This window comes from Nelumbo lutea, chromosome 6, assembly GCF_056320005.1.
Source record: "Nelumbo lutea isolate HS-2025 chromosome 6, American lotus-T2T, whole genome shotgun sequence".
NCBI classification, from domain to species: domain Eukaryota; kingdom Viridiplantae; phylum Streptophyta; class Magnoliopsida; order Proteales; family Nelumbonaceae; genus Nelumbo; species Nelumbo lutea.
This window is the reverse complement of record NC_142689.1, coordinates 63,526,619-63,538,017: the sequence shown is the minus strand read 5'-3', so window position 1 is coordinate 63,538,017 and position 11,399 is coordinate 63,526,619. Positions and strand designations below refer to the sequence as shown.

Genomic DNA, 11,399 nt, shown 5'->3' with positions numbered 1-11,399 from the left:
TACACACTTATATGGTATTAATCAAATCGTATAAAAGAACATGAGACTAACTTGGTATGGTTAAAAAATTATTACATTAATTTGATAAAATTTCACAAGAAGCTCTTGGTTATGAAATTTACATCAACTAGAGAACGATAGAGATTGAGGCAGAAGGAGATATTGACCAAGAGAGAGAGAGAGTGAGGGAGAAGAATGAGAAATATTAAGGGTATAGAGAGAGAGAGGTTTTGATTTAGTTACAGACCAAAGTTGAGAGAATGAGAGAGACAAAGGGAGTAGGAGATCGAGAGATGAATGTGAGAATGAGAGAGAAGGGAGGGAGATCGAGAGACAGAGGGAGTGGGAGAGAAACCGCAATCCTATTTTTGGTATATGTTTTTTTGCTGTGTCCAACATGAACTAAGAGTCCCATGTTAACAACAACCACATAAGCCTCCGATGACATGGCATGGGTTTTTATAATTTGAAATGTAGAGCCAATTGTTAGAGATTTATCGGTTTCTGGACTAACCTATAACTTAATTTTAAATGTAGAACTGACTTTGACTATAGTTTTCCCTTTAAATTGTATATTTCATTTACATTATATACAATGTTTTTTACTTCACACTTAATTTTTGTTTGTCTATGGTATCATTTGACTCAGACCACTAACCCACCTTCTAAAAAAATTATTTGATTTCTAGGTTGATTTTGAATTTGATTTCTAGGTAGATTTTGAATTTGACATTCCATTTTCATCACTAATAAAAATACTTTTTACATTTTATAATTATTTATTATTTATTAATCCATTTGACCCCAAATGGTTGAATTGCTTACCCACCAAGACGGAAGAAAATGTTTTAATTTCAAATTAAATTTCAAAATATTTATTTTTATACTATTAAAATTAATATTTTGGATTTAATTGCAAGAATTTAATGATGAGAAAGATATATCTTAAATATGGGATTTAATGAGAGAGAATAGGAAACTATTTTTATTTCCAATTGGTTTTAAATTTTACATTCCATTTCCATCATTAATAAAAATATTTCTTATTTATCATACTTATTATTGTTTAATATGTATGTTAATTTTTTTTCCAATTTTTTCAATTTATATATTTTTTTTCATTTTATCTTATTTATCATACTTACTATTGTTTAATATGGATTAACCCATTTGACCCAAAATGATTTAATTTCTTACCACCACCTAGATGAAAATACTATTTTTTCTAGGTAGATTTTAAAAGTATAAGTGTTTATGTTTTTGGAACTATTAATTTATTATGTATAGATTTAATTAATAGAACTCAATGATGAGAAGAAACAAAAATGACTTAAATATATGATTGAATGGACATGAATGCAAGTTAATAGCTTAAATGTTGGATTTTATGAGAGAGAATTGAATGCATTTAATATATTTAAATTACCTATTTTCAACTCATTAAATATAAAAAACCGATTACCTTATTTATTCTTATTTTTTTATCAATAAATTTAAATATAGAGGGGTAAATTTTGTCCTTAGAAATTCCTCAGAAATATTCTTGAGGCCATTCATGAGTAGTATAGATTTGCTTTTTTCTGTTTGAAAGGACTAAGGATCAAAGTGGGTTTTTGTGATTGGAGCTGAATTTAGGGGCAACAATTTTTAACCCAACCCGCTCAACCCGCCCAACCCACCCATTTATTGGGTTGTAATTTTAATACTGGGTTCTTAGCAGGTGGATCGACCTAATAACAAAATTTTAAATGGGTTGGGCGGGTTGGGTCATGGGTATCCAATGGATATCCGTCAATTATGATCCGTTTGATCGCCGTTTGGTTGCTGAGAAAGTATGTATAAGAAGAGAAGAATCTTTAAACAATATATTATTTTCCAGGTGTTTGTTTTGAAGGAAGAAATGGGATGGGAAGAGAAAGATCTGAGACCCGAGTGAGAAAGGAAAACAAAAGTCATTCGTGAGAAAATACTGTCGAGAGCGCCAACCCAGAGTGTCATCTTCTCCTCACACGCCGTCCAATTGTTATCTCGCCGGCGCCATCTCCGACGATTTTTTCAAAGGCAAGCTAAGATTTTGCATCCTCTGGCGATTTGCGTTCATTTTTTAACCATTTTTGTCTTCTTTGAGCTCCCCCTTCAAATCTCACCGTTGTCTACCTTCATCCCTGCTCGTCCAGACCAATTTTCATCGCCAGAAAACGGCTGATCTACCGTTCAAGGCGTTGTTCTTCCATATCTACAGCCATTTGCGTTATTTTAACGTTGGAGCTCCAGATCTGGCTTCCGGCGTTTGCCTCTTCCAGATCTGGCGTTTTATTTTTGATTTGTTTCAGGTCATCTCAAGCAAACCAAGTAGGGGATTTTTAGCCTGAGGTACACATACCCTGTATATGTTGATCGTATAATCTCTCTTTCATTTTTCCCATGTGTTGATCGATAGAAGTCTACTTTCCATTGTCATTTTTTGTTTCGTTTTTACATTCATATGATTATCTGTCTCTGGATCAGAACAAATGTTGAATAAACATCAGTCACCATGGGTTGCTGTGTTCATGTTTTTTTTTTTTTTTGTTTTCATTTTTCTTTTGAAGTTGTCATACCAAAAAAATTAAAAACACCTTCTTGAAATGTATTTTTGCATTAACATTACCTGTCTGCTTCCTCAGTATAGAATACACTGTGAAAAATAAAATGCACAGGCCAAGATCGATTCCCACAGAAGTTAAAAGAGCAGAGAGTCAGAGACAATCATTACTTCAATTTGTTATCAAAAGGAGGTCAGAACAGAGTATCTTCCTATTCTTAAATGCCCAAATTCAACTTTTAAAAGATGAAGACCTGTAGAAAAAGAGGGGAATGTTGTTCGAAGCAAATCACTTAATTGTTGGAAAGCAAGTAAAAATAATTTTAATGTAAGAATCCCCAAAACAGACAAGGAGCTACTAGGGAACAATTATTTTGATGGGTGGATAGTGAAACTAGTAACTTCATGCTAAAACATTTTTTTTTTGTTTAATTTTTTTTTTTCTGTCAATTCTGTCTCTGTTAAACCTGTAACTTCATACTACAACCCTCAAAGCTCCAAGGATAGGTTCCAGATTACATGGATCAATTGTAAGATCCAAAAAGAAATCCTTCAAAGTTCCAAGGGTAGGTTCTGGTTGGGCCAGAAATAACAGCCCTCAAAGCTCACAAAAAAAGAGCCAAGAAAAATAGATTATTCAGGTCAAAACATCTGTTACAGATGAGCAGATCTCCTTTGCTTGTTTCTTATCTGATTAGCATAAAAGTAAACAAAAGAATATAAATAAGTTTTAAATACAATCTCATGGAATATGACAAGTAATTGGGTGACTGATCATGATTTTGTCTTATGATCAGAACTTGGGGTGAATTTAAACTTTTGCTCATTTCTTCCCTTCTGTTCTGAGATGGATACCATGGAACCCGACATGTATAGTGGGCCATCTCTTCCTTTGTATTGCTTTATGTATAGCATTTTTTAATTATGACTGTGCTTTATGGGTAGCATTTTAGTTATGTCTTTTTGTGCAATAGTATCTTAGAGAACTCCATAGACTAGTGGCTATCCATAGCATAGGGTCTTGGGCTAGTTTTGACTATTGAAATGAGTTATTTACATGAAGAAGGCTTGGGTTACCGAGCTGTATTGATTTTTGCAAAACAGAGGGATTCATGGGTGTTTTCTTGATTAAGGCCTTCATGAGTTTAATTTGTGATGCCCATTCCAAGCGAAGATAGAATGGGTCATGTTGATCTGTGCATGGTGTCCTATAGGTCTTTACAACCCAGATCCCCTATTCTATAGTTCATTAAAGAATAGGCTGGTTTGACGGAACCGTTTATATTAACTATTACAAGTAAGCTATATATTTAATATATAGAACTATAGGAGCTTTTAATTGTGCAATGTTAGCACGACACGTGGTAATATTAAAATACTATTGTGCCATGTCATCCAATAAACAAGTCTTGTATTGTGGAATTGGAGATTGCATGGGTTTGTCAAAGTGGAATGGATCCAACCATCCTGCAAAGTTTTCTCAGCAACCAAACACTGGAAGCAGATTTGGTAGGATAATTGGTCTCAACAACCAAACACAAGTGACAGGATTGAGAAAAAAAAAATCCCTTCTCATCCCATCCTTTCTCATCCCATCCCATCCCATCTCATCTCAGCCTTTCTCAGAAACCAAATGGATCATTAAGGATTCTAGTTTTTCATCATTTGTTTATATCTTGGAGAGAAATCTTGACAAATTTCTCTTCCTCTACGAGCGGCAAGTCTCCTCCTCTACAACTCTGAAATCTGAGGGCAACAAGTCTCCTCCTCTACAACTTTCAGATCTGAGGGCGATAAGTCTCCTCCTCTACATATTTGAGATCTGAGGGCGACAAGTCTCCTCCTCTACTAATCTCTCTCTCTCTCTCTCTCTCTGGACCAGAACCCTAATCTAATGGCAATAGTATCAGTTTGGAAGAAGATTGATTGTTGGAGGAAGAGAAACCATCATTTGAGTTAGGGTTTTTTCTTGGATTGCCTCCGTTCAACTGTTTTTTTTTTTGAGGGAAGTGGTTCATTGGAATATGGAATCAATGGTATTAATGTGTGTGTGCAATGGGGCTACTGTTATTGTTTGCTAGATATCTAAACGACAAGTATCCTTATATACGATGAGAGGCATTTTTCCCAACGGTGGTTTTTCTACAAATTTTTGTAACTTTTCCAGTAGCTACTTATATTGTCTGTAATTTCTATTATATTTCTTCACTCTCTATGTTTTTCTATGATTTTTTATATCATTCTTGAATTTCTGTTCCTTTTTTTGCAATTTCTAGTTTTTCTTTGTTTTTTGTAATTTCTGTTATTTTTCTTCATTTTCTCTATAATTTTTACTATATAACTATGCAATTTCAGTTTTTTTTGTAATTTTCAGTTTTTTCAATTTTTATGTCATTTCTATTAATTTTATGCATTTTTATGTTTTTGTTTAATTTCTATTTTATTTCCTACAATTTCTATTATTTTTGTGTAATTTTCATTATTTTATCTAAATGGGTTGGGTTGGGTTCAGGTGGGTTTGGGTTGAACCCAACCCATTTAATTCTATCTAATTGGGTCATTAATGGGTTGGTGGGTTTGATGGGTTGGGTTGAAACTCAACCCAAACCGAATCCAACCCAACCCGCCCAATTGCCACCTATACTTATGATTCACTATTTGTATGAATAGTGATAACTCGGGGAATTGGGCTTAGCAGTGGTTTTTGATTAGCAAACTAAGACTGTTTCTGTTAGACATAGATCTGGGGTAGTTGACACCTCTCAGATTGTTTTTCCTTTTTTTTGAAACGCAGTTTAAAACTACATACATTGTTTAAACACATAATGTAAAACAATCCCCACGGACTCCACTCCCTCAAACCTTATCCTCTCCTCTCCTTCTAGACTCCCCCACTACTGCTAAAATCATTAAAACTACCAACCAACCCAAATTGAAGACAATCAAAAACAAACAACCATGGCCTCAATACTTCTCTGTTTTCTCCTTCCTTCAGTACCTGTAGTGAGCAGGCTTGTATGGACCTTCAACGGGGACACTAATGTATGCATCCTGTTCGGGGGTAAGCTTGGTAAGCTTGGCCCCAAGCTTGCCAAGGTGACGAGTGGTGACCTTCTCGATTGATGAAAAGTTTCCTTTTACTCTTCAAAAAAAGTGCTTTTCCTTTTTGATCTTGGATTGCCCGAATCAGAATTGTCAGCGTCATGCATTTATGTTTAAATACATTCATCCATACTTCACTTCTGATGCTTTATCTGTTCTTGATTTCCTCTCAGCCTAGGCACAGCCTGCTTCAATTTTATATAGACATTAGATGATGTTTTCACTAACAGTTTCTTTTGATTTGACTAGGTCAATTGTTAAAACTTGCAGTGAGTGAGCTGTAAGCTTAACATGGATGCTTCGGTGAAGAACAAAGTTGTAAGCCTCAAATTTCTCCTTTTTCATAGTAACTTCTATTATATTAAGACTCATAAAGATCACATTTGTGAAAAAACTCACTAAAACTGAAATAAATCCCACTGACTCGGCACAGTTGTTTCCACATCAGATTAAGTTTTCTCATTTAAGCCAACTTATTTCCATATACCATTCATAAAGGCACTTCAGTTTCTTAACTTATTTTTGCATCTAAAATTTGAGAGAGCATACTACACATCCACTAGATTCATGGCCACAATCTGATACCATCTCCCTGACAAAACGGAAGAGAAGAGCACAATATCTAAATATGCCATCCTTGTTTTTCGGAATGTTGTTACTATGATAAGTTTTAATTGGCTCACTATTCTTGACTATACTATGCTTTCCTAGCTTTCTAGTGTCTATAAATGATCTATTTTATGATATATCAACCTAAAAGAAAATTAACATTTATTGCAGAGTGACTCCTATAATGAAACACTTGACATACCAAGATCTGGATTTGATTTGGGAGTATTTGTTGGTGATTTGGCTTTTGAGGAGGATGCAAGCAGGTATTTCCTTGTGGTTTTCACAAAGTATATATGAGAAAATTGGCTTTGGCTCTCCCTATCCCAAATACTGTAACATTATGAAATTCTATGCATGTTCTTTGCATATGAGAATGCTTTTATAGTGAGAATGCAAGCAGATTTCTCTCCTAGTGGTCTTGAAAACGTCCATATAAGAAAAATTGAGTCTCCCAGTCCTAAATACTGTATCCTTGTGTAACTTTGATGTAAATCCCATCTGCAATAATTTGGAACAAAACGAAAAATAGAAAAGAAGAAGAAGAAGATTGAAGAAGATGAAAGAGAGAAGCAATGGAGAAAGAAGATGAAAGAAAGGGAAGGAAGAGAGAATGTTGAACCTCTCTCCAGCCACCACAGTTGTGCTTTATTCTTTGATTGTTAAAATGGAATAATTACATGAATACATTCATAAAAAATATAATTACATGAATACCCTTAGTAGGGAGGCCAGCACTAGAAACTACTATAAAAGAGATCAGGATGGTGTCTCTCCCCAAACTGGTGCTACCTATGTGAATCTAATGGTGAAACTGCTTATCATGTTTGTATCTCTTGCCATTTTGCTTGCTGTATTTGGGATTGGTTTTTCTCACTCTTTGAGTGCAGGTGGAACACTCCAGGAAGTTTGGACAGGTTGTTTGACCCTTCTACTTTTAGGTGGCCGAAAAAGAGAGGGAGAGTAATGTATGAGAATAAAGCCACCACAGTTGTGCTTTATTCTTTGATTGTTAAAATGGAATAATTACATGAATACATTCATAAAAAATATAATTACATGAATACCCTTAGTAGGGAGGCCAGCACTAGAAACTACTATAAAAGAGATCAGGATGGTGTCTCTCCCCAAACTGGTGCTACCTATGTGAATCTAATGGTGAAACTGCTTATCATGTTTGTATCTCTTGCCATTTTGCTTGCTGTATTTGGGATTGGTTTTTCTCACTCTTTGAGTGCAGGTGGAGCACTCCAGGAAGTTTGGACAGGTTGTTTGACCCTTCTACTTTTAGGTGGCCGAAAAAGAGAGGGAGAGTAATGTGGAGATGTATGAGGGCAACAATCAAATGGACCATTTGGGAGGAAAGAAACCTGAGAATCTTTGAGGAAAAGAAAAGAAGCAAGGAAGCTGTGATAGAAGGGGCTATGGTAAGGGTGTACATTGGGTTAAGACTTTATGTCTGTTTTCAGACTTTAGTCATGATGACTTAACTAGGAACTGGAAGGTAATAGCAGATTCTTCTCATTCAAAGAGGAAACTGATAAAATCATGGGATCCACCGGTGAATCACTTCCTTAAACTAAATTTTGATGAAAGCAGTTTGGGTAATCCGGGGCCCTTTGGAATAGGAGGGGTGGTAAGAGATGACAGTGGAACAATTTTGGGATTATATTCCTGCCCTCTTAGTCCAGTGGACTCCATAACAACAGAATGGAATGCTATGGCATTTGGGATACAAAAAGCTGTTGAAATAGGAGTCCATAAATTGATAATAGAAGGAGATTCAAAGGGTAATCATCAGCGGATGAAACAGCCTGAAAAACCCCCATGGTACTTCCAAAATGAGATAAAAAAGTCAGAAGATTGCTAAGTAATAGGCAAGTGGAATTTCAGTGGGTCCCAAGGTTGGCTAATAACATTGCAGATCAACTTTCTAAACAAGGGGTTAACAGGGCACGGGGCTTTTGGGCTCAATTATAATGTTTTAGTCATTCTTACTGTTGTGTTTTCTTGTTGCTTTTTTGTGTAATGGGGTAGCTGAGGCTGCCCAATCTTTTCTCTCCTAATTAATAAAATATTTCTTGGTACTTATAAAAAAAACAAGGAAATGGTGCAAATTTGGCTCAGGGGAGGGGATCTTTTAATTGAATCCTATGATAAGAGTCATTGACATGCAATAGTTTTCCCAATGGGGAAGAGAATGGAAGGATGCAGAACTCTACAAGAAGTTGGGGAGTGCCTATGAGCAGATCTCAGTGACACTAAAAATTCAGGAATGTAAATATTAATGGTGATAGGTGGTCCATTGCTAGGGGGGTTGGTAAATGCAATGGCCCAAATTAAAAGTCCTGACCCATGCAGAATTTGGAGGGAGGCAATGGCTTCAAAGTCCTGATCTGTATTTGGTTTGTCAACTTGACAACCATCATGTTGAGCTGTATTGCTTCTTTTTAAATTTAATAAAATTTCCTTTTTATCCTTAAAAAATGATGGGAGGTGGTGTGTAAGGAGGGAGGTCTGGGTATTGGGAACATAAGGAATAGGAACATGGTACTACTAGGGAAATGACTGTGGAGATTCTTAGTGAAGAAAGAAAAGCTTTGGGTTATGATAATGGGAAATATTCATGAGGTTGCAGACAATGGATGTGACTTTGGGATTCTGGTATGGACTACAAGAGCATCTCCCTGAAAAGCTATTCAAGCTATTTTGCCCTTGTTCTCTCCCTGGATCAGGTATTACTTGCACTCAGGCAATCTCATTAAATTTTAGGAACATGTTTGGGTTGGGGATTTTCCTTCAAAAGACCAATTTCCAGCCCTTTTCGCTATCTCTACCCTTAAAAATGAACTAGTTTCCACCTTTCTTGTTCCTTCTAACTCAACTTTTGAGTTCAGCTGGAACTTGGGCTTGAGAAAAGACATCAGGGACATAGAGTTAGACTGAACTTTAACTATACTATCAGTAGAGATCACTATTTGCTGATTTGGCCAAGCTTCTTGTGAAAGAAAGAGGAGGAAGATGAAGATTTCAGCAGTAGAGAGGGAAGGAGAAGAAAAGAGTAGGAGGTCAACTAGGATTATGAGAAACTTAACCCTAGCCGCCAGCCCCTTATTATATTTATATTTAACTTAAAGATGAGATATTACAAAGATGCCCTTAGTAGGGCGGCTACTAAAATTGAATAGTCACAACTTTTAAAAATAAAAAACTAATGGGCCTAAGGCCCAACAACTTCCTAATTAAATAAAATAAAACTAAAGACAAACCGGGCCACTCAACAAAACAAACCGGGTCACTCAACACTCCCCCTCAAGTTGGGAGTAAATGTCACACATTCCCAACTTGCGTAGATCATGCTCCAGCTTGTTCTTTGCAACACCCTTTATGAGAACATCAGCGAGTTGCAGATCAAAAGCAATGTATGGAAGACAGACTTCTCCAGAAGCTACAATTTCTCTGATAAAATGTCTATCCACTTCAGTGTGCTTAGTTCGGTCATGCTGGACTGGGTTATGGGCAATGTTAATTGCTGCCTGGTTATCACAGTATAGCATCATTGGTTCTTCTGCTTGTACACCAATTTCTTCTAACAGAGAACGGATCCAGAGAAGTTCTGAAACTCCGTGCGCCATGGCCCTATATTCGGCTTCAGCACTTGATCTTGCCACCACTATTTGTTTCTTACTCTTCCATGAGACTAGGTTACCCCCAACCAGGGTGCACACTCCTGAAGTTGATCTTCTGTCATCAAGGCATCCTGCCCAATCGGCATCTGTGTAAGCCTCTAGTTTCAACTGTCCATGATTAGTAAACAATATGCCTTTGCCTGGGTGTCCCTTCATACAAGCAAGGATCCTGTTAATTGCCTCCCAATGCTGGACTCGTGGGGCATGCATGTATTGATTTACTACACTCATTGCATAGGAGATGTATGGTCTTGTCATACACAAGTATAGCAGCCGACCCACAAGTCTCTGATATCTCTCAAGGTCCTTTACTGGTTCACCTTCTGTTGCACTGATTTTATGGTTCTGATCAATAGGGGTGCTAATTGCCTTTGTTCCAAGCTTCCCTGTCTCTTGAAGAAGGTCCAAGACATATTTCCTTTGAGAGATAAAAATTCCATGTTTCGATCTTGCAACTTCAATGCCTAAGAAGTATCTTAGTTCTCCAAGATCCTTAATTTCAAATTCCTTATGTAGGTTCCTCTTCAGACTATCAATCTCACTCAAATCATTCCCAGTGACAACAATATCATCCACATAAACAATTAGGACTGACACCAAAGATCCCCTGCGCTTCACAAACAAAGTGTGATCGGATTGAGTTTGAGTGTAGCCAAAATCAATCAAGGCCTTTCTGAATCTGTCAAACCATGCTCTGGAAGATTGTTTCAAGCCATATAGTGACTTCTTAAGCCTACATACCTTTCTTTTTTCAGTATCATTGTAAAAACCAGTAGGAAGATCCATATACACTTCTTCTTGCAGATCCCCATTTAGGAAAGCATTCTTCACATCCAGTTGAAACAAGGGCAAAGAGTATGAGGCAGCAAGGGAAAGGAGTATCTGAACGGAGGTCACCTTTGCAACTGGCACAAAAGTCTCTAAATAATCAATGCCATAGGTTTGTGTGTACCCTTTTGCGACAAGTCTTGCCTTGTACTTCTCTATACTTCCATCTGCCTTATATTTTATTGTGTAAACCCATCTGCATCCAAATGTCTCATTGCCTTCTGGTAGGTGCACAATGTCCTATGTCTGATTCTTAATTAAAGCTTCCATCTCTTCCTACATAGCTGTCTTCCACTCAGGTTTGGAGAGAGCCTCACTAACACCCTTGGGTATAGACACTGAATCAAGAGAAGAGAGAAAAGCATGGTAGGAAAGAGAAAGTCCACTGTAGGATAAGTACTGTGAAATACAATGAGCAGTACACTTTCTCTTCCCTTTTCTAAGAGCGATATGGAGATCAAGGTTATCTGTAACAGAGTTAGTAGGATCAATGGGAACTGAAATAGTAGCGGGATCAAGAGGAGTACTTGAATCCATATTAGCCGAATCTGGAGTCTCCAAGGGATCGATAGGAAGTGATGTGAGTT

The 11,399-nt window shown here is 36.7% G+C and overlaps 1 protein-coding gene across 3 annotated transcripts in view; it reads left to right on the top strand.

The window, feature by feature from the left end:
* Positions 1-1,867: 1,867 nt before the first annotated feature.
* LOC148849241 (vacuolar protein sorting-associated protein 52 A-like) overlaps positions 1,868-11,399 on the top strand; it is a 117,336-nt gene continuing 107,804 nt past the window's right edge. For 2 of the 3 annotated variants that reach the window (XR_016100870.1, XM_088950289.1), the window contains exons 1-4: positions 1,868-2,061; positions 2,275-2,373; positions 5,936-6,004; positions 6,467-6,561. Coding sequence is in view for 2 of the 3 variants with exons in the window: in XM_088950289.1 (XP_088806415.1) it covers positions 5,978-6,004; positions 6,467-6,561 (122 nt within the window). In the remaining variant the exon portion in view is untranslated. The remainder of the gene's footprint in view (positions 2,062-2,274; positions 2,374-5,935; positions 6,005-6,466; positions 6,562-11,399) is intronic. The other variant, XM_088950290.1, reaches the window with a different exon arrangement.